We start from the raw sequence: 23,142 nt of genomic DNA, 5'->3' as shown, positions 1-23,142 counted from the left end.
CCCATGCACGGGCCTGCGTCTGCATGAAAAGGGGAAGCTGCGGGACAGCCTGGAGCAGCGCTTCCCTCATCCGCCTTCCTACTCAGATAACAGTGAGCAAAGCTGACCCTGAGGGGCAAGGAGCCGCCCCAACAGGTGGCTTTAGGTCCCCAGTGTGGGCCGAGGAGGTGGCGGAGGGCTGCCTGGCCAGGCCTCTGCGGGGCCATCTGGGAGAGGAGGTGGCCGGCACATGGAAAAGGGCACCGGATCCGCAGGACGCGGCCAGCGTGAGCTCCTCCTGAGGCTCAGGCGGAGCGCCGCCAGCACACCAGCCCACAGAAGGGCACGCCTGACGCGCTCACACCCAGGGCCTCCAGCAGCTTCGCCATGGCTCCCCGGGCACCCACGCCCCTGCGGCCGGCCCTGCCTCTCTGGGACCCAGGCTGTGCGGAGGGGACACCTTCCTGCCCGGGCACCCTGCCCGGTGGCCGCAGAGGAGCAGGCAGAGTCCTGGCCAGCGGCGCAGGGACGACAGCCGGCTCTCACGCCAGAGAGCCCCTCGCATCACGGCAGCGCTGACTCCTCGGAGCACGTGCTGTCTTTCCTGCGCTGCTCACACTTCCCCGTGCAGATGTGCAGCCTCCGCTCCACACCAGGTTGGCCTCCTCCAGCCCCCGCCCTGCCCAGCCCCGGGCCCTCTGCCCTCTGAGTGCCTGGGAGAGGCCGGCCCTGACTTCCATGACTGGCCTGGTTACCCCTGGTCCTGCAGAGCCTGGTGCAGAGGGAAAGCCCCTTGCAGCCCAGGCACCTGCCAGTCGGACCAAAGTCACAGCTACCCTGCCACAGCCCCCAACCCGAGACACGCCTCTGCTGGGTGTGCGACAGACCGCAGCAGTGGCAGCCCATGCAGCCCTGCCACCTGAGCGGACACTGAGGGAGGATGCACGGAGCATGGCGGCACACGCCCCGGACAGAGCAGGGAGGAGCAGGGCGAGGCAGCAGGTCTCCATGCCCGGGGCCTGAGTGGGACTTGCTCCTGCTGCTCAGAGGATGGGAAGGACGGCCCGTGTGCGACGCCGCGACTGAGGGAATGCCCTCTGCTCCTGCCCTGCCTCTGACCTAGGAAGCCTCAGGCCAGCCAGGCCCCGCAAGACCCGGCCCGCGGCCCCGGGGATGCTGTCACGGCCTCCTGCGGCACAGGGACCGTGAAGCGAGGCTCCGTCAGACACAGCGGGGGCAGTCTAAGGGGCACAGGGAGCTTCTTAAAGCTTCCCCCCTGACACGTCACGTTTCTTTCAGGCTGTGGGCTTCCGTGTCTCCACAGCCAGTGTCTTATGGCACCTGGGCTGTGACCACCACTGGGATGTGGTTTAAGGACGATGACGCTCTGCTTGGCAAAGGCGTGGACACTGGCAGCCAGGCTGCATCTCGCTCGTAAAGACGGGAAGCCGGTGTGAGCACTTGGCCGGAGGCCTGGCTCGTCCTGGGCCGGCAGGCTGGCGGCTCCCAGAGCCTCTCCTGGCGCCTGAGGATCATGGGAAGCAGCACCTATATAGGCTTACGATCCTCCACTTCACATGAAAGCAGCCCGGAGGAGCACAGCTTTACCAGCCCTGTCACAAAGCACGGCTTTTACAGCGCGCACGCCCTGTGGGTGGGAGCCCGGCATGCCATCCCCGCCCGATTCTCAAGCTGAACAAGCTGAGGCTCAGGGAGGAGCACCCTTCCACCGGCCCTCCGGCCTCACCCCTGCCCATGTGACCTGGCACCACTGCAGGGCTGGCTGCGAGGGCTAACCTGGGCCCTGGTGGCTACGGCACCAACCCACTGCCACCGCCCGCTCCACAAGAGAGCCGCTCAGTTTTTGTTGCTTAAGAGACACGCCCTCAGGGACCAGCTGGCCCGCCGGCGTGTGGACTGCCCACATCTCACAGTGACCACTCCGTCTCCTTTTCTAAAGGCGAGCCAAAGCCACGTTTTCAACAACATGCCGTGAGGTCCTATTGAAATGGAAACGCAGCCCCCCAGGGTAGGAATGATGTTCCTGGCCCACCGCGGACATGACCGGCCGGAACTGACCTGCGCAGCCCGCAGCCCACGCTGCGCCAGGGCTCCGAGCACGCCGAGCCCTCCCAAGTACATGAAACCGCAGGCGTTCCATCAGCACAGCCGTGGCCCGTCCAGCCTCGGAGTGGAAGGAAGGGCGTCGCTCATGTTCCCACCCCGCCCTCCGGCCGCCACCTCTGAGTGCCCCCTCCGGCCTCTGCACTGGCCCTGACGAGGGATTAGGACAACAAGCAGGTGAGACCGCTCTCAGAAAGCACCACCTATAAACCGGCCCTGTAATTAGTGACAATCTCCTATAAATAACTTCAACTCACTTCTGCCTTCTTTCAGCACAGCAAGAGCCACAGAGGAAAATAAAAGCATTCTTTTCAGACCGTCTCAAGCCTTTAAAAAACGTTTACAGTAAGTTCAACTTTCTAAGCTGAGGTCATAGCCCGTCATTAGAGGCCACGGTTCCCTAGGTCTGTACATGCACAGGATCGCCCGTGACATTTGGAACAGTAAGACATTGCAGTGCTAAAGAGCAGGACAGGTCTGAACTGTGCCATTCCAACACAGCCAGTTCACTAGCACTCAGCCTCCGGCATCACTGTGGGGAGGACGAGGAGGAGGCCGGCGGGGGCACCGGCAGGGGTCCGGAGAGGCAGGTCTGTGGTCCCAGAGCGGCATCATCACCAGGGACTCACACCAGCTCCAGGCGGCAGACAGGAGACAGCCTGCTCAGAGTTCCGCTAACAGGCTGCCACCAGCAGCTGAGCAGAGCAGCTCTGGAGACGCCGAGCCTTCGCTCACGACTATTTAAATAACCCGCGGCCAGAAGGACTCACCTGCTGATGGTCTGGAGCCTGCGGCTCCTTGGACGCCCCTTCTCCCACATCCATCAGGACCGAGAACGCCCGCACCTCGGCAGGCAGGCAGGCAGCGGGAGAGCGACCTGCACCCGCGGCACGCCTGTGCGCGCAGGAAAGTTTAAAGACGCCACAGATGAAGTTCCATTCCGCTCGCCTCGTAACCCGTGGCAACAGGACACTGCAGGAAGCTGTGGCCGGCCAGGGACTCGGACTGGACTGTCTCGTGCAGCGAAGAAAGCCGTTTACGTAAATCACGCTGTGAGGTCACTTGTAAAGTATTTCCTCCCCCAAATCAGGAGGATAACGTGCAGCCGACCGGGGCGATCTCCCGGCCGCCCAGCAGCTGCCGAGAAGCTGAGAGAACGCAGAGCGGCTCCGCGTCCCCGCCTAATGACAGCTCTATTATTAGCCTCCCCACGTGTGCGGTGCGGGGCAGCCGCGGCTCCGCGCCCCCTCACCCCTTCCCGGGGCCGCTCCCAGGACCTGCCGGGCCTGCCTCCCCACACCCCACACCCGACAGGGGGGCAGCACAACAGGTGCTGGTGAGGAAAGGAGGAACCTGTGGCCCTGGGACGCCCTGGGAGGGTCCTGAGGCTCACCCCAAGGGCTCCAAACCGTCCATGTGACGGCACGGACGTCAGGGCCTCGCTGGCTGGGCTCCTGGAAGGGCAGAGGGCAGACCTCAGGGAGTGTCTTGGGGGGGGGTGTGCCAAACACAGCGCCCGTGTGGACACCTGCTGGAGGGCACTGAGCCCGCCTGCCTTTGCTCTTCCCCGGAGGGCCCCGAGCTCCCAGTGGGCACTCACGACACAGCTCTGTCTGTCACAGAAACATGCACCTGCCTGGGAGTGGACATTACAGACAGAAGCAGCCTTGGCTCAAGCTCCCTTAGACAGCTTTGCTCAAGAGACCTGCACTCGGCACAGAAAAGGTAAGAAAGAGAGGAGCAGGGGGGTCCGAGCCTCATCATCACCTGACCGCCGCCGCGGAGCGCAGAAACTGCCCAGCCTGGGCCCAGCACATGCTGGGGGGGGGGGGGCGGAAAGGACTGGGTGAGTAGAAAGAGGAGGAGGAGGTGGTGGTGGTGGTAATGGAGGAGGAGGGAGGAGGAGGAATAGAAGGAGGAGAGGGAAGAGGTAGAGAAAGAAGAGATGGAGGAGGAGGAGGAGGTAGAAAAGGAGGAGGAGGAGGTAGAGAAAAAGGAGGAGAAGGAGGAGGAGGTAGAGGAAGAGGACGAGGAGGAGGACAAGAAGGAGGTAAGGGAGGAGAAGGAGGCGGCGGTGGCACCACCACATCCCTGGCCTCAGGTAAGGTGTCTGACCTTCAGCTGTCTCCTGACCCAGTTCCGGCCCTGGTGTGGACCACACGGCCTGTAATTCTAGCTGCCCTTCCTTCCCAGTGCCCACTGCTCGCGCCCTCAGCTCGGCGGTGCCCTGTCCAGTGCCCACCCGCTGGGGGCACTCCCGGCACACCCACCTGCTCAGTGCTGGTGATGGCCAGGGCCAGCCCAATGAGGACAGGGCTGCTAGCGTTTGTTCCCTGCTGGCCCTTGAGCAGAAATGCACGTAGCGGGTGTTTGAGGACCACTCACCAGGACATCCTAGAACAGCGGTTGCCAACCTTCCGGACCTCACAGACCACAGGTTGGCGACCGCTGTCCTAGAATGCGTCCCAAGTGAATAGGGTTTTAAAGAGAATTACGATCATTTTCTATGTAAACAACCTAAAGGTTAGATGAGTACATGAAGGACCAAAACAAGCAAAAACTTGGGAGTTAATGTCTCCGAGAGATAAAAACAGCAAGCTTAAGAAGGGTTTTTTAAAGCTCATTGTGAAGTGCCTGTACAGTGCACCCTGGATCACGTGAGCTCCGGGCTGCAGTGCGTCGGAGGTGAGCAGCGCCGGGAGGAATGTAGCAAACAGGCCAAGAGGCTGAAGAAGGCAAGCGACCAAAGAAGGCAATGGCAGCCTGAGTCCCCGGCTCTGCAGGTCTGCCTGCCCGGCGAGGCCAGCCTGACAGCAAGCACCTGGCGTGCAAACACACACACAGAGTCTGGCCACTGAGCGGGCAGCCTCAGAGCCGCCAGCCCTCTCCCCTCTCCAGGTGGAGAAGTCTGGACACGGGCGCCCCCTGCTGTCCAAGACGCATGGCCAGTTTCTGTCATCAACACCAGAAATGGGGGGGTTCCTCCAGCAAATACTCAGACCAAGCATGTCAAACACAAAGGCCAACGCGGGCTCAATAAACCAGGCGGCCGCAAAAAACCAAAAGCTTCAATTTTCATAGAAACGCAAGTTCATTTCCATAGAGACATGATGAATTCAAAGAGTCATCATTAACATAAAATAGAACATTTTAATAAAAATTAACATTTTTCTTGAACATTAACTTACTAGACACTGAACAAATGCACGAATTAACAAGCATCACCCAAATAAACATATTTTTCTTGCTGTCCGAAAGTGAAATATTTCCTGTTGCACACACCAAATAAGTCAGTCCAAGACTAACGAGGTGGCAATCAGCTGCTAAAATACTCACTGCTGGCGCTAGTGGAGAGAAATGGTGCGCCTGTGCATAAGGTGTAAGGGAAATGAATGCAACTCGATGATAACAGACATTAAAGAACGTTGCAGTTCATAATTAATAATTACGTATAGCAGGATACTGTAAAAATTAAATTATGAGATGTTTATGAAAACGTTTCTTACATACTGTCATACTGGTGGGCTGCAAAAATTATCGTTGTGAGTGCATGTGGCCTGAGGCCATGAGTTTGGCATGCTTGCTCTAGATGGTGATGCAGAGAGAGGGCCCAGATGGAGGGGCTGGGGCGCTGTGAGCGGCAGGAGGAGCTGTGATAGGGATGGGGTGCTCCAGTGAGCTGGGCTGGGACCAGGCCACAGCTAGCCAGCCAGGGAGTCCAGGGCAGCAGGACAGGGGCCTGGCACTTGTCCGCGGTGGTCAGGAAAACGGAGGAGACTCGGGCAATGGGGAGGGGATGGAGGACCTCCCCCCCAGCCTAGAGAACAGCCTAGAGCAGGGCTGGGAGCAAGCTGGCCACTGGCCTCACAGGACGCCCCCAGCTTTGCAGGCCATACACTACCACTCAGCTCTGCCTGATGTGCCAACAACGCTGTATTCACGTGCCAACAACACTGTACTCGCCAGACTCTGCCCAGCCAGCTCCCCCCACTCTCTAGTCTAGGGGTGTCGAACTCAATCAGAGAAGGGGCCAAAATCTAAAATCCAGCCTAAATCGCGGGCCGAATGGTTTACTGAACAGTCATAAACTGTCATTGTGATGGAAACGCAGCGGAGTGCAGTGATGACAGCGCGGTGCGGGCCACGTTGCAAGGCCTGGCGGGACGGATTTGGCCCTCGGGCCTTGTGTTTGACACATGTGCTCTAGTCCAAGGCATGCCCCGCCCCCCTGCCTTGTCCTTGGAAACGAGAGCTTCGCTTGGGAGGTGGCTGTCTGGCCCCAGTGGCCTGCACGGCCCCATGGAGAGTCTCAGCCCCGGCTGCCTCCATGCTGCCCGAGGGGCCTTCCAAACGGACGCCTGGCCCTCCCGGAGCGGTGCCCAGAGCAGGCCGGAACTCAGGGCAGCGGCGCTCTCACTGGGCTCCTGCAGGCTCCGCGGACTCAGCCGTCCCACCCCTTCTATCCCTGACACACTGGCTGTGCCCCGTCCCAAGACCTGGCCCCTCTCAGCATCGAGGGCTTGGCGTGGACAGTCCCTCCCAGAGCAGTCACCAGGCCAGGGCATGCAGGGTGCCCCATCTCTCCCCACACCCGGCCTTGCTCCCCCCCCCCTGTGCCCCCCCTCCTCCCCCCCCCCGATGAAGTCACCGAGTCGCCCGCCTGATGTCTCCCTTTGACCCCTGTCGGCTGTGGCTCTCACCTGGAGAGCATGCCCTGGGGCGGGACGAGCCACAGCTCCTGGGGGCAGCCGCGCAGACCAGGCTGCTGGGGCTCGGTGTCCTGGGAGAGCAGCTGGGGAGCCGGTGCAGGAGCGAGGCTCTCAGCCTGCCTGCCGGGGGAAGGGCTCCGCGGGCTCGGACAATCTCTCATTTCCTGGCACTGGCACCTTGCCTCAGTTTCCCGCTCAGTAAAGCAGAAACAGTGATAGTTCCTGAGGCCCAGCGGTCAGTGTGTCCAGTGACGGGGCAGGTCATGGACGCAGGCAGGGCCATTGGCCTCGTGTGGCCCATCAGGGCACGGCCTGGTGGCCCCCCCCCTTGCATGGGGCCCTGGGAAGGGGATCTGCCCTCAAGGAGTGGGGACACTGCGGTCCTCACCACGTTACATGGATGTCTTTGGCCACGAAGACCCTGGGAGCGGCAGAGTGGTGTCTGAGGGCGACAGTGGGAATAGGGAGCTCCCAGGGCTCAGCGCTCCCTACATAGTTACAGCCTTTGAACCACGTGTGGCGGACACGCGGACACCAGGTTCCTGTCCACCCAAGGTGCCAGCGGACAGAATGGGACACTGAGTCACAATGAGACCAAGAGGAGTCTGGGAGTGCCAGCCTCCCAGCAGGTGTGGGCCTGGCTCCTGCATGCTGTGTCCTCACTCTGCGCCCGTCCCCCACTCGGCCCACGGTCCCTGCAAGCCCTGCGGGGCAGGTACCAGGTCCTCTCCCAGACGTCCCCTCTGCCATTCCATAGCAAAGGGCTCATTCCCCCTCCACCTTCTGTCTCAAGAGCCCCTCCCCCACAATCTGTCACTAGCTCCTGTCCTCTCCTTCACACTCCCTCCACACGCCTCAGCTCCTGGGTTCTATCTTCCTCTCTCAGCCCTATCTGTAAAACCCTGACCCTAGCAGCCATTGCTGCCGAACAACTCCAGCATCTGAGCAGGCCTGGGAGAGACACACCCCATGCCGATCATTTTCACAGCAAATTCAGAAAAGAGCACAAATGGGAAATACACGCTTCTGTGATTTATCCCAAAGTGAAGCCTGCGTAGCATCACCCAGGTAATAATGAAAGCATAGTGACGTAGTAGAGGCCCAGGGCATGAATTCGTGCGCCAGTGGATCCCTTGGCCTGGCCTGTGGGATCAGGCAAAATGGGCTCTCTGACCCCCACAAGGAGTCCCAGATTGTGAGAGGGCGCAGGCCAGGCCGAGGGACCCACCCGTACATGATCGGGGCTGGGGAGGGATGCGGAAGGTTGGCCAGCTGGGGAGGGACCACGGGAGGGCTCCAGGGCATGTCCAGCCTGTCTTGCTCAGTCCTCATCGGCCAGACCTCAGCAACAAGCTAACCTACCAGTCAGAGCATTTGTCCCCTGGTGGTCAGTGCACGTCACAGTGAGCAGTTGAATGGCCTTGGCATATCATTCGCATATTACTCTTTGATTGGCTGAATGGATGGCCAGATGACTGGACACTTAGCATATTAGGTTTTTATTATATAGGATAAATATATATATATTATTTGTTTTTGTTTTGTTTTTTCAGAGAGGAAGGGAGAGGGAAAAATCAGTGATGAGAGCGAATCATTCATCAGCTGCCTCCTGCATGCCCCTACCAGGGTTTGAACCTGCAACCCAGGCATGTGCCCTAACAGGGAATTGAACCACGACCTCCTGGTTCATAGGTCGATGCTCAACCACTGAGCCACACTGGCCAGGCTCTAGTTCTTAATAGTCCTACGCTGAACACACAACCAAAAGCCATGGCTTAGTCTGGCCTGTTTTAGCTTCTTTGACTGGAGTCCTACGCACGCACTGTGTGTCTGCCCTCTCTCTGGACGTGGTCCAGGCAGCCGGAGCACCCCTGTGCTGCTCCCTGCGGCTGGGCATTAGGCTGCTCTGGCTCAGAGTCGACCACGCCGTGAGGCCTTGTGCATGTCGCCTGGTACTCGGGAGGGGCATTCTGGGTGCAGCGGAACTGCCGAGTCACAGGGCACTGTACCTTCAAGCACGGCCGATGCGTCAAGCACGCCCCCAGGGGCTTATCAGAGTGCGGCTGCTTCATGTCCACACACACATCTGCCTCTGTCACTGGGCCGCTCTAGTGGACAAGCCTCCCTGTGGCTGTAACTTGCCTCCCCGGTGACTGATGTGGTTGGAAACCTTCAGGTGTGGCTTTGCTATTGGGATATCATCTTCCACCGAATGCCTGTCAGGCGTCCGGCCCACTCTGCTCCGGAGGTGCTCTCAGCACAAAGGGGCCTTCAATATGGGCGTTTGGATGCTGCAGTCTCCAAGCTTCCTGGAGTCCCAGGGGGCTCCCAGCCTTGATGGTCAGCGCTCTGTGTCTGCCCCCACCTCCATGGAGCTGTCTGTGACCCTCAGTGACCCTTGCTCTGCAGTCAGACCTGCACAGCTGGGCCCCATCCTGTCTGTATGACGTGGGAATTCAGTTTATTTCTTCCTTTGTTTTTTCTCCACTTTTCCCAGCACCACTAAAAAACACACAAACTCACCCTGCCCTGGACACACAGCCCAAGTGCTATCTTCTACTGATGTCTGTCTGTCTATCCTGAGCCAACATTTACAGTCTTAAATTGCTCTTACACTTCATCGTTTTGATAGCTGATAAAGGAAGTTCTCCTATCTTATTTTACTTTAAGAATACCTTGGCTAGCCCTAGCCAGTTTGGCTAAGTGGCTAGAGCGTTGGCCTGTGGACTGAAGGGTCCTTGGTTCAATTCTGGTCAAGAGCACATGCCTGGGTTGTGTGCTCGATCCCCAGTAGGGGGTGCACAGGAGGCAGCCAATCAGTTATTCTCATCATTAAAGTTTCTCTCTCTCTCCCTCTCCCTTCCTCTCTAAAATCAATAATATATTTAAAAAGTGCACTGAATCTGTAGGTAATTTTCTAATTAGATCTAAAATTAATCTTTGTATGTTGACCATAGATCCAGCAACCTTGCTAAACTCACTTATTGATTTTAATAACCTATAGCTTCTTATAGATTTTGTTACAATAGTATTTTGTGAGAATAACATTACATTTTTCTTTCCAAGCCTTTAGCTTCTACTATTTTACTTTCACGGCACAGTGACAAGGACGTGCAATGAAAATCAAGACAGAAATGGCACCAGCAATGTCGCCTTTCCCAATCTCAAAGGGAAAGCTTGAGTGTGATACCTGTTCTAGGGGATTTGATGCCTTTATCAGATTAAGGGAATTCCCTTTAATTCCTATTTTAACTTTTGTGGGAGTTTTCTAACCATGAATGGATACTGAATTATATATATTTTTAGAGAAGAAGTGAGAGGGAGCAAATTATATATTTTTTAGAGAAGAAGTGAGAGGGAGCAAACCTAAAGCTGCTCTAATAGTAAAGCCGATTCAATTTTTAAGAAAAATGGATAAAAAGAAAAACCACACCAAAAGGCAGTCTCTGTATCTGTGCCTCAGCATTGCACCTTTAAGGGTACCGCTGGGCCCCTCCCTCCTCACAGGCGCACGGACTACAGCACTGACACGCTCTGGGCCTGGGGCCACGCTGGGGCAGCACAGTGACCGCCGTGTGAGGAGAAGGAGTGACCCAGAGGGGGCGGAGCAGGATCCGGGTGGAACACAAAGGAGTCAGGGTGTCAGTGAGCTTCTAACAGCCTAGAGTAGGGGTGTCGAACTCAATCTGAGAAGGGGCCAAAATCTAAAATCCAGCCTAAATCGCAGGCCGAATGGTTTACTGAACAGTCATAAACTGTCATTGTGATGGAAACGCAGCGGAGTGCAGTGATGACAGCGCGGTGCGGGCCACATTGCTAGGCCTGGCGGGACGGATTTGGCCCGCGGGCCTTGTGTTTGACACATGTGGCCTAGAGGATAGAAGGGAACTGAAAGGCTTACCTCGAGGTCATCAAGGGAGCGGGTGACACTGAATCTCTTGGATCTTCCGAACGATCTCCGCGCAGAGGCGCGCTGAGAAGTCTGAGCGAGACCGAGGCCCCGCCCAAATTTTGAGCCCTAAACACAAAGAAAAGGTAAACTGAGTTACCGCCAGGGGAGAGGTGCTAGCCTGGCCTGAGGCACCACCTTGCAGAGGAGAGGGTCCAGAAAACCAGACTGTGGCCCCGGCCCCCCACCGAGGAAATGGCATGACCTGTGGACACCACCTCAATAAAAGCAGAGCCAAAGCCAAGGCTGCGCAGGCCTCCAGGGGCTTGCTCTGCCCCCGCCCCCTCCAGGAACGACCCCCCTCACCGCCAGGCACAGGGATCTATCCGCAGAGCAGATAAACAGCCCGCGGGAACGTGCAGTGAGAGAACAATGGTGATTAACCGAGGCTGGGTTCACAAGGCTGACCTATGGCTGGATTTCATGAGCGTCGGAAACTAAAGAATCCCACATTCAGCTGGTGTCTGAAGCCCAAACCGACTCAGGTGCTGGAAATAACCAGCCAGTGAAACATCTTGTTCTTTCTCCGGGAAATTACTACAATTAATTCACTGTTATTATGCTAGACACTTCTCTGAATGTGGTCGTGGTTCCAGCAAATAAGTCACCACATCTTTCAAATAAAAGCATGGCAGCTGAAAATATCTGATTTCCTGTGGACTCGAGCCCTAAGTGCCCTCAGGGAGGGCAGGCAGGGGAGTGCAGAGGGAAAGCCAGGCCTGGGCAGGGGGGGAGCCATCTGGACTGGGCCAGACCCCGAGGAGGCTGGGAATGTCTCCCTGAGAGAGGCCGTCCGGAGGGAGTCCTGTCACTGCTCCCCTGGAGCCTGGAGCAGCCTTGGTGGCAGCTGCCCCCATACCGTGAGGCCCCCCCCCCCACCCCAGGGCAGTCAGCACGCACTGTCAGAGGAACCTGTGCCCAATGCTCCAGCCCCGGGCAGCTCAGACCTTGGAGCGCCCTCTCCCAGCGCTGGAGTGTTACCCAGCGATCAGGCTCTCAGCAGAGGCTGCTCCTGTGTCCTCCCTTCCTTGGGATGGGGCAGTGATGTAATGTCGCCCTGGGCATTGTTTGCACAGGGTCAGGATCAAAGCCGGGCCTGTTCTCCTGTTCTCCAGAAACGTTTACAATCTATTTTAAAATTTCCTGTCATTGTGCTAGAACAGTGGTCGGCAAACCATGGCTCTTTGGTCCTTGAGTGTGGCTCTTCCACAAAATACCTCGGCCTGGGCCAGTCTATTTTGAAGAAGTGGCATTAGAAGAAGTTTAAACGCTTTAGTGGCTCTCAAAAGACCTTTCAATCGTTGTGCTGTTGATCTTTGGCTCTGCTGACTGAGGAGTTTGCTGAGCCCTGTGCTAGGAAAGTGTGTTGAATGCAGCCCTCCTGGCCTGCCCGAGAGCTGAGCCTGTGCCACTGGGACTCGGCAAGGCTTCCGAGGCCAGACCTCACGGTGCCACTCCTTAGTGCTGCCCCTACCTCTCGGTTCCGGTGCCAGTCCTGCTGCCTTCTCCGTCTCCTGGCCGGACCCTACCTGTTACAGTCCCACTGGGCAAGGGAGGCGCTGAGCCCCGCCCCCGCCGCCTCGGAGCAGTGACAGGACTCAGCCAGGCGGCACGCAGGCTCTGGCACCTGGCTCCTTTCAGTTCCCAAGGCCTCGCCCTCTGCTCACTGACAGCACGTCCTTCTCCCCTTTCCGGCCTGTCGCCGACTTATCCTGACACACCTCAGCCAGCTCAGGCCAGGCCAGGAGGGACACAGGGACCCTCCTCGCCACTCTGGAAGCTTCTGCACTCCAGCTGAGGCGGCTGAGCTAATAACGCAGGGGAACCCATTTAGCAAAGTACAAAGCAACCAATGAGTTCCAAGGGATTACAGAGGGACCAATAAACACGGTGCAGACGGCCGTGTGCCACCTGTCATTGCCAGGGAACTGCAGGAGGAGGCGCTCACTGGCCACGGACTGGCCGTGAAAAGGAAGGCACAGCCTGAGGAGCTCCCAGGTCCCAAAGGAGGCCTGGCCCAGAGGCGGGAACTCCAGGCTTACCTCCCAGCACGGCCACACGACTCCTCTCAAGCGCCCCGTTCACCGGGGACAGTGCGGCAACACCGCCCTCTCTCAAGGATGTCTCTGTCACGTGGATGTTTCTCTCTCTCTCTCCCCTGCTCCCTCCCTCCCTCCCTCAATAAAATAATAATAAATCAATGGGAAAAATGCCCCAGGGGAGGGTTAACAACAACAAAAGGGTGTGCTGCCTCAGCCACTAGGATGAAGACTCAGCCAGAAACCCCATGGACTCCCAAGAGGCGCAGGGACAGGGCCCCGCAGGCGCCAGCAGTAGGAAAAGGTAGGAAGGAGGGGAGACCCTCAGCTGGGCTGTGAGAAGTCACCATCCCTCCACCCCCGCCTGTCCCGCCAGAGCAGGGCTACTGGGATGACAGCACTTGAGGGCAGCTCCGGGCAGGAGGAGCCTCAGCACACGATCCTCGCAGGCACCTGTGCAGCCGACAGAGGTCCCCACGAGCGGAAGCAGCGGGAGCCTGGGCAGCGGGGGTGCTGTCATTGCACCAGTCACTGACTCGGCCAGTCCAGTTCACGTTCACTCACCCAACTCACAGGCTCACCTTTTTGTCTTCCTTGGTCTTCCTAGCGTTTCGATGGGGACCAAAAATGTTCTGCATCCCAAATGCCTTCCTGGACCAGTCCCTCTTCTGGGTGCTCAGCAGGGGCTGCGCCAGGCTGCCCTCCAGCCGGTAGCGGTCAGCTGGAATCTTGTTCATGGGAGGGGGCAGTGTGCCACAGTTGATGCTGGACCACCCATCAGTGGAGTCCGTGTAAGACTCCTGGTCACTGGCATGTCCGCACTGCCACTCCTGCAGGACGTGAACCGGAAGCCACCGCTGGCCAAACCCACCGCCAGGGCCCCCAGCGCCTCTCTTGGAAGGAGGGACCGAGCTCCGCAAGGGGGCCGGGGGGGCCTCCACGTGAGAGGCGGGCCCCAAATGCTTACTGAAGTCCCAGCCCCTGTCAGCCTGTGGAGCGGCTTCAAATGGGGGCCCTGCCTCGGGGTCGTGGTTAAAGGCCCCGTTCCAGGGGGTGCCCCAAGGCTGGGATCCCTTCCCGGCCGCCCCCTCCCAGGTGCTGCTGCTGGGGCCATGTCTGCTGGAGCTGGCGCCCAGGTCGACCACGAGCACCCGGCTGCTCCTCTCCTCCTGGTTGAAATTCCCAATGCCGCTGTCGCTGTTGCTGCTGGTGCTGGTGTTCTGGTGGGCGTCGGCGTCCCCGTCCGCGAAGGCCCGGGCGCGCACCCCCTCGATCAGCTCGCCCATGTCCCGGTATAGCACCGAGATGAACTGGAGGACCGGCAGGGAGGACGCCGGGAACTCCAGGCAGCCGTTGGTGTCAGGGTCGGCTGTGCACTCGAACCCGAACCGCCGGGCGATGCCTTGGTGGACCTTGTGGCTGAACAGGTCCGGGTCCACCATGAACACGTGGCAGGAGGTCCGCAGGACGCCCTCGCCCTCCCGCACCAGGCTGCCGTCGTCGCTGCTCTGCATGGTCACCAGCCCGAAGAAGCGCCGGTCGTCCGGGCACACGGCGCTGAAGGCCAGCTTCTCGGCGGGGTACTCGGCCAGCACGGCGGCCTTGTCGGTGCACAGCTGCACGCCGTCGTGCATGACCTTCATGGTCACCAGGGAGTGGATCTTCTGCTCGGCCCGCAGCCGCCGCAGGCAGCCGCGGATCGCCTGGAAGCTGTCGGCCTCCAGGCTGCAGCTCGTGGAAGGCAGTTCGATGGACCCCAGATAGCCGACGACCATGGCGACGTTTAAAATACTTGCGTCTAATCCGAACTCTTCCTGATTCTCCAGGCCAAGACTGAACGCCGAGTCGTCATTGACAGCGTGGGAGATCTCCTTGGAGAGCAGGCCGGGCTGCGGCTCGCCTACACCTTCCTGCCCAAGGTCAAGTGGCGCGGCCGCCGACTCCGAGAGAGACCTCTGCTTCAGCTTGGAGGGCTCGGAGCTGCTGGCGTGCAGACGGGGGCTCTCGAAGATCATGCTGAAAATCCCACCCGACTGCATGTCCTCGACGACTCTCTCGGCCCTGTTGATGCCTAGCGCCTTGGAGTCCAGTCTGGGCTTCCGCCAGCCCCTCCCGTCATAGAAGCCCACCTCCTCGTCGCTGGAGCAGGACTCCAGGTGACTGAGGCCTTCGCCCACCACCATGTGCAGGACCCCGGAGCACTTCCCGATGAGCTTAACCACGTCCTCATGGGACGCCTTCCTCACGTTGATGTCATTGATGGCGAGGATCTGGTCTCCGGCGCGGAGGCCCACAAAGTCGGCAGGGCTCCCTCTCATGACACAGCTGAGCACACAGGGCGCCTGGCCGGAGAGGGTGAACCCGTAGCCTGCTCTCCCTCGGGCGACCTCCACACTCCTCAGGCGGGGGGGTGCCGTCCCCGGTGGCGGGCGCTCCACCGTGTCCCCTGCTCTGTACATCTCAGCGCGCCTCCCGGGACAGGAGCATAGCTCCCCGGGGGCCACACTCAGAGCACGCTTGCAGCCGCCATCCTTTTCCAGAAAGGCTGCCCTGAGGAGGAAAACAACAGCTGTCATTAAGGAGCCCAGGCTCCACTGCTTCCTGGCGTTACCTGGGCTGGAGAGGTATCTCATAGCAAACCCAGCACCAGGAGTCTCCAGTTACCCTCAATGTCGGTGGAGGAGAGGCAGTAAATCTGAGGCTAGGAATGTCCTTCCAAAGTGGGAAATGTCTCCAGGAAGGTCCCCTCAACCCTGACCCCTCCTGCGAGGCTCCCTCGGGACTCTGCAGCACCCCCTTCCTGGCACTGTCCACTCCCCGATCCGGACAGAAGAGAAGGGACCTGGAGACCCTCACTCTCCCAGTGTGGCCCGAAGCCCCGCCACCGCCAGGGGCTCCCTTGCAGGCATAGGCGTCTGAGGGGCATTTGAACCCAGGGCAGAGTCGGACTGAAACGCGGCACTGGCTACAGACTCGGGGTCTCACTTGGTGCGTGACTGCTAGGAAGGTTCCCCCGAAGGCATATGCTGATGTCTCATAGTCCGTGTCTCCCCCCACCCCCCCGCATTAATGCATGCAAACGCAGTACCGAGTGGGAAAAACATCCGTCTCAAACACCTCAGTCCACCCCACAGAGGCCACCCTAACACCCAGAAAACCTCCGAAAACAGCACCGGGGTTCAGCACTAACAGGCGGTCCAAAGCATGTGCTCCGGAGGAACAGAAACCCTAGCTGCCTACGCAGTCACGATCCCGCAGCTGAAGGTCCTAGCAGCCAAGGCGCGGGGCGGCACCTGCTGCGGTGCCGGCTGGGCTCACACAGGGCCATTCGGCGGGCTCCTCGCCACCGCCGCTCCCGCTTCACCATACATGCCTGTGTGGGAACTGGCCTCCTGGCAGTGTTTCTGCTGGCAACAATTACTGATCTGGCCTCAAAGAGTCCATCAAGTCCTTGGTAGCTTTACCCCCAACCTGAGCACGAATGCAGTTTGGGAAGTGGGTGGTCAGCACCAGCATTGTCAGTATGCAGTCGCTGAGTAATCCACAACAGACTGAGCACAAGCGTATGCTCTGTTCAAAATGCTCCCATTCAGCAGTTTGTTATTATGCAAGTTTTCACATGCTTGTCTGTTTTAATGTGAATTCTTGAGGTTTTACCACTTCAAGCCCCAAGAAACCAAAGGCCAAGCTGCAGGGGCGCGTGGCGGGCGCCCGGTTCTGGTCTCCAGGAGCACAGCCCGCCTTTCCACTTATTTCATTGCTAAGCAGCCAAACAAGACTTCACAAACAGAAAAGCAGCTCTTGGAACTGGGAAGTACACAGAGATCAACAACTGGGAGTGAGGAGAGGCAGTAAGGGAGAGAAGAAATTAGACTGGCAAATCTAAGGACATTTCATTTCTTTGAACAGAGGTTTGTTTACAGTTAATAATGTTAAAATGAAATGGAACTCCAAAAGCAATCTGAAGCTGGAGAAACAGTTAGGCTAGTGTCATCTGCACCACATAAAGTTTTAAACACTGCCCTTAAACAATCCCCCTCCCCACACACACAGGCTGCGAGGAAGAGGAGGCAGCCCCCAAGGGAGGGGGCCCCCAAGCCTCTGGGCAGAAGGCAGGCCGGGAACAGGATCCCTGTGCAGCTGCTTGAATATTTCATCACTGGTTCCTGGTGTCTCTGCTACAGAAGGCCTCACAGCAAGCAGCATCTCTAACTCAGAACTTTTCCTTTTTTAACGCGTGGAGAAGAAAATCTAGACTTAGCAGAGAATTATACTATTTTAAGTTACAAAGACCCATTTTACTGTTTCAAAAATACTGACATACTAGAGGCCGGTGCACGGATTCATGCACCGGTGGCTGTCCCTCGGCCTGGCCTGTGGGGCTGGGGGACCTCCGCACTGTCACAGCCCAGCCTTACCCGCCAGCTCCTCTGGCTCCCGCCCGCTGTGCCCGCCGCCGCCGCCACGGCTCAGGCGTGCAGGGGGTGTGTCCGAGGGAGAGGTTCACGCCGCTGCTGCAGCAGCGCTGGCCAGCAGTGAGCCCGGCACCTAGCGCCCATCTGTCAGCTGAGCGGCGCTCCGGCTGTGGGAGGCACTAACCACTGAGCACCTGCCCCCTGGAGTTCAGTGCGCATCATAGCTACCGGCTGGCCATCGATCATCTGGATGCTTAGACTTTTATGTATATACTAGAGACCTGGGGCACAGGTGGGGTCCCTTGGCCTAGCTGGCGATCAAGGCCTATTGGGGGGGCTTGCCAGCCAGAGGGAGGGACCCTGGGAGACTGGCCAGCCAGCCCCCCAAGGACAGAGGGGCCACAAGAGATTGACTGTGGGAGCACACTGACCACCAGGGGGCAGCTCCTGCGTTGAGCACCTGTCCCCTGGTGGTCAGTGCCCATCATAGCAACTAGTCAACCAGTCATTCCGATTGTTCTGATTGTTTGGTTTACGGTCACTTAGACTTTTATACACACACACACACACACACACACACACACACACTAGAGGCCTGGTGTATGAATTCATACACAAGTGGGGTCCCTCGGCCTGGCTGGCAATTGGGGCTGTCTCAGCCAGTCCTAATTGGGGCCGATCAGGGCCGGCTGGCTGGTGGGAGGTACTGTGGGAGGTTGGCTGGCCACGGGAGGCTAGCTGTGGGAGTCACTGACCACCAGGGGACAGCGCCTGCATCGAGCACGTGCCCTGGTGGTCGGTGTGCATTACAGCTACCGGCCGGCCATCCGGCCGCTTACGCTTTTATATAAATAGAAAATAGGTAACTGACCCTGAACGGTGCGGGAGTCAGCAGCACCGGAAGCGCATGTGTAAGTTTTGACTTCCCCCAAACTTAACTCCAATCCCTGGTATCTGTGGGGAACGGGTTCCAGGATCCCTGCAGACCAGTATCGCGTGAAGCTATGCACAGTCAGCCCTTCACATCCAAGGACTCCCAACCATGGATCAAAAACACTGTTTTCAGTCTATGGTTGGCTGATCCCAGGATGCGAAACTTGAGAAAACGGAGGGCTGCCTATATATTTATTGAAAAGCCCATGTGTAAGCGGACCTGCACAGCTCAAGCCCACGTTGTCCAAGTCACCTGTTCTACATATCGATTCTAATCCTCTGTAACGTGGTTTACCTCAAGCAAGAGCCACAGGATTGCGAATGAAGAGGAACAAGTGTGCACAGCTCTGCTGAGGTAAAATGTATGCCCCCATGGCGAGGAAACTGCTGGTCCACACTGGCGGGGCTCAGCCAGGCTCTGAGCACGGCAGACGCCTCAGCCTCGGAGGACAGAAAGGCACCACGTCCGGGAAGCTGGCGCTCCGGTCACTTCCCACAGCTCCCTACTAGTGTGGCTTAGCACCCGGAGGAGCTTTTTATTCACACCCTCCTGGACGCCCTGTGCGCAGGGACCAAAGGTCTCAGGAGGGAAGCAGCTCGGCAGAAGGCAGGAAGCACACATGCAGTGGCAAGGGCGGCACAGCAGAGGGGGCAGGAGCCAGGGCAGGGGGAGCTGGTAGGGGCTCCCAGTCACCGGCCTCCCATGCAGGCCAGCGGTCCAGCACTCGGCCTCTTCTCTGGTGCCGCCTTGCCTACCTACCCCTGCCCCACCTCCTTCTGGCTCACCTTCCTAACCAGCACCACCCTGCTCACACCCATGATGCTTCTGGAGGGACCCAGCCTTACCCCAGCCTGCCTTCCGAGGCCGCCCTCACCAGGCCCCTACCCAAAGCTCAATGTCACCTCGGGCAGGTCCATCCTCACAGCCCCAGGATTCTCCTGCCCACTCCTTCACTCATTCATTCATTCATTCGTTCGTTCGTTCGTGTGTCCATTCAATGACTGCCGAGGGGTTTCTACAGCAGCACCAGGTAGACGTTATGAACAGGTGACCAGAGATGGCCCTGATCTCCTGGGCCTGCCCCTGGGGACAAGTCAGCTCAGCAGGCCGACATGTCCACACAGGTCGGGGCTCACACAGGAAGGCCCACGGCCCTGACTCACACACCCTCCTCCTCGGCTGCCCCTTTGGCTCAGCTCGGATCCCACCTTCCCCGAGGCCCCACTAACTCCTCCAATCCTCACTCGCCCCACCTGCCCTGCTCGCACTGGCCCCACGACTGGGCGGTGCCTGCTGTCCATCGCCAGCCCAGGGGCATCCCTGTGCAGCCTCCGTAGCTCTCTGAGGCAGAGCGGTGGGCCCCATGGCCTCGGCACACACGGAGGGCACACCCAGGCTGTGGGGACACAGCAGGCGTCAGAACAAGGGACAGGCTTGGGGGGAAGCCGGGTCTCAAACGGAAGTGGCGCTGGGCAGTCATGAGAAGCTGGAGAACTGGCAGCGGGGCCCCGCCTGCCAGGGGCTGGGCTACACGAGGCCCAGGCGTGCACTGGAGGAATCCTGATTGTGTGGAAGACACCATCAGCTCAGGCAGGCCAGGAGCCCCAGCGGGCTCCCCCGCCCCCCAACCAGGACTGAGCCCAAGGGGCTCAGAGCGGGGCTGACCTCCCCCAGCCAGTGGGCCGCTTCCGCCCAGGAGCTCTGGCCCCAGCCTGGCGGTGCCGGAGCTTCAGGAAAAGTAAACAAGACCAGCCCAGCAACATCCTCTCAAGATCTACAGCCGAGGGGAGTGCGGGGCTATTTCTAATTCCAGAAACAAATTCTTGTTCAATACTCTTGAGATACTGAAGGTTAAACTGTGTCAATTTCTCCTTCCCTTTTCATCTCTACTTAATATTTGTTTGTGGTTTTTAAACCGGGCAAAGTGAGCCAATAAACAGAGTTGCTGGATTTAGTGAGTCAAATACAGGCCACCTAGATGTGAATTTCAGACACAAGACGAATGGCGTTTAGTAGAAGCATGTCCCAGTGCTGCACAGCAGGCTGTATCTGACCCGTCTGTGCAGGGACAGGCGAGGTGGCATCCAGATGGCCCTGGGCTCCTCCTTGCACCTGTACATCCCCCCACCCCCCTACCCCTCCCAACCACTTCCCAGGCAGAGCCGACGGCGGTAGGCTAAGCCGTGTCCACCTGCACAGTGTGGCCATCACCCGGCCTCACCCCCAAACGAGCGACCAGGAAGGACAGGCCTCCTCAGTGACTCCCCCCACGTACAAATGTGGGCTCGCCCTACGCGGCCCACGGAAAAGCAGCGACTGCTGGCCTGCCGTGTGTGTGTGTGTGTGTGTGTGTGTGTGTGTGTGTTCATGGGGGCCGCAGGGGATCGTTCTGCTCGCGTGTCTCCGTCACTCGCAGGAAGACAAGGCAACCTGCACGTGCACATGCGAGCCCAGTCCGACACAGGGTGCTGGGGACAGACCACTTTTAACACTATTTTTAAATTTTTTTTTTAATTGATTTCAGAGAGGAAAGGAGAGTGAGAGATAAAAACATCAATGATGAGAAACATTGGCTGCCTCCTGTGTGCGCACGCACATACATACATACACACACACACACACCGGGATTGAGCCTGCAACCTGGGCATGTGCCCTTGGCTGGAATCGAACTTGGGACCCTTCAGTCCGCAGGCTGACGCTCTATCCACTGAGCCACACCGGCTAGGGTGGCAGGTCACTTTTAGATGCAAGGAGGGAGGAATGGCCAGGGGAAGCCCTGTCCCCCTCCTGACCCCACATGGCTCCTCAGCTCCCAGGTCTAGGCCGGTGGAAAATGGGCTGGTTGGCAGACCCAAAGACATAAGGTCCTGGTCCCCAGAACAGGGAAATGTGACTTTATTTGGAAAACGGATCTTTGCAGCTGGAATCGGAAGCTCTGAGATGGGGAGATGACCTGAATTACCCCCATTTAAGAGAAGCGCACAGCTGTATCCCCTCAGCTTCTTCACCCGCCAACCAGGTGGGCCCTGAAGGATCACAAGTGGCCTTTAAGAGGGAGGCATTGGGAAGAGGGGAGAGCGACACCGGGAGATGCCGTGTGAAGGCAGGACAGAGGCGGGAGAGATGTGGCCCCGAGCCCAGGGCTGCTGGACCACCGGGGCTGGGCGGCAGGAAGGATCCTCCAGCGCCTCCAGGAGCAGCACAGCCTGCCACACCTAGACTTCTGGCCTCACAACGGGGAGTGAATAAATGTCTGGGCTTTAAGCCACCCACTTTGTGGCACTTGGTTACAACAGCCACAGGAAAAGAACCAGGGGTAGGCCCAGGGAATCCTCCTCCTCCTGGGACCCCACTGCCTGACCCTGGCAGTGAGGAGCTGACCGGCTGCTAAACGCTTAACCCCACAGAACATCCTCTGGGCTGGACTCCAGGAAATGAGAGGCACCTCACTCTGCCCAAGTGCCCCAGCTCCTCTGGCCTGCACTCAGGAGGAGTCACAGCCGGGCACAGAGTAGGGGTTGACACAGATGTGCTACATGAAGACCTGAGCTGCCTCTTGGGCACAAACCGAGTCACAGCAGTGACACTACAGCCTGACATGACCTAATGCGCACCATCGCCAACAGGTGCTGAGCATGTCCTGCTTGCCAGACATAGTTCCCACCATTTCACACAGATTATCTGTGGACCCTGAGAAAGAAGAGGTAGTAAATTAGGGGTCCTGGTGGCTTACCTGGGCTTAAATTAAAAAAATAAAAGCTGCACTGAGCTGCCCACCTCACCACTGAACTGCCTCCTGCACCGTGTTCCTGCGGGCTGAGCCAGGAGTTCCTGGAACCCTATTTCAACCAATAGGACTGAGGCTTTCCCCACCCGAGAAGCACACACTATTCCCCACAGCTTCTTCACCCACCAATCAGGACAGTGCCTTGTGGACCAATCAAACTGTGAGGATCTGGATCCCTCATTTGCATGAGGACAGACCAATCAGGGACCCGGAGCAGGGACTTCTGTCTATAAGTCAGTTTCCCTCAGGCCCTGAGAGCCCACTTTCCCTTTCCCTGGCTTCACTGGAGCAGATGGGCGCGGAGTGGGGCCGAGCTGCCTGCTGGAAGGGGCCTGGTCCAGGCTGCTCACAGCCATGCTGCCTCCACAGCGGTGCTGGGCCACAACTGACGGTTTGTACTGCCTAATGTTTCCTTCTCCACTGCACCCCAATGGGGATTCCTGTTGGTGCTGAATTAGCACCAAGGAGGCTGAGGCTGACATATCCTCACACCAGCCTTGCTATCAACCTGTTTCATGGTCAGAAACTGTGGCATGGAGGAGCAGTGTGCCGTGGTCAAACCAGGTGCCAGACGAGGTCAAGAACGTGCACCGAAAGGCAAAAACCAGCACCTTTGCTCAGCCCCCAGCCGGAGCCCAGCCTGGTGAGCGCGCAGTGGGCCCAGAGCGGCCGCCGCCGGGAGGCCAAAGAAGCCGGCCTTCCCCCAGTGGCTCCCATCAGAGGAAGAACGTACACCGCTCCTGCGCATGCTCATCAACCCCGCCCGAAGTGGGCGCTGCTCCGGGGACGCAGGGAGACCAGTGGGGCTTCGCCTCACCCTCCGGGCTGGTGAGGGAAAGCTTGCAGGCTGGAGGGCTCACTCCCCATGACTTGGTTCTCCGAAGAGACGACCACTCAACAGACTGCTCACCACAGGCATCAGTGCTGTCAGGCTATCTGCTGCTCAGTCAAGTTGCAAGCAGGTTCGACACAGAGCAAGGATGTGAAGCACTGGGAGCCCTGAGGAGCAGGCAGGACCTGGGGGAGCTGTCCCCTAAAGGGCGCTGCAATGGGTAAGATGGTCAGCTGGGTGTCGGCGCACTCCTCCCAGCTCCGAGCCAGGGAATGGAGTGTGGGCGTGGGGGTGCCTGGGAAGAGAGGGGGACATCCCCGGAGCTCAGAAAGGAGGCGCTGGGGAGAGGAAACCCTGGAATCTGTTCATACACT

General features: G+C 58.6%; 1 protein-coding gene across 11 annotated transcripts in view; it reads right to left on the bottom strand.

The window, feature by feature from the left end:
- Positions 1 to 23,142, bottom strand: part of RGS12 (regulator of G protein signaling 12) — a 76,742-nt gene that overhangs the window by 51,202 nt on the left and 2,398 nt on the right. For all 11 annotated transcript variants that reach the window (XR_006740213.1, XR_006740214.1, XM_036417085.2 and 8 more), the window contains exons 2-3: positions 13,382 to 15,350; positions 10,714 to 10,830 (exon numbers count right to left, since the gene is read on the bottom strand). Coding sequence is in view for 9 of the 11 variants with exons in the window: in XM_036417085.2 (XP_036272978.1) it covers positions 10,714 to 10,830; positions 13,382 to 15,259 (1,995 nt within the window). In the remaining 2 variants the exon portion in view is untranslated. The remainder of the gene's footprint in view (positions 1 to 10,713; positions 10,831 to 13,381; positions 15,351 to 23,142) is intronic.

This window comes from Pipistrellus kuhlii, unplaced genomic scaffold, assembly GCF_014108245.1.
Source record: "Pipistrellus kuhlii isolate mPipKuh1 unplaced genomic scaffold, mPipKuh1.p scaffold_m20_p_58, whole genome shotgun sequence".
NCBI lineage: Eukaryota > Metazoa > Chordata > Mammalia > Chiroptera > Vespertilionidae > Pipistrellus > Pipistrellus kuhlii.
Note: the sequence above shows the minus strand (reverse complement) of the source record. Positions and strands in the feature narration are given on the sequence as shown.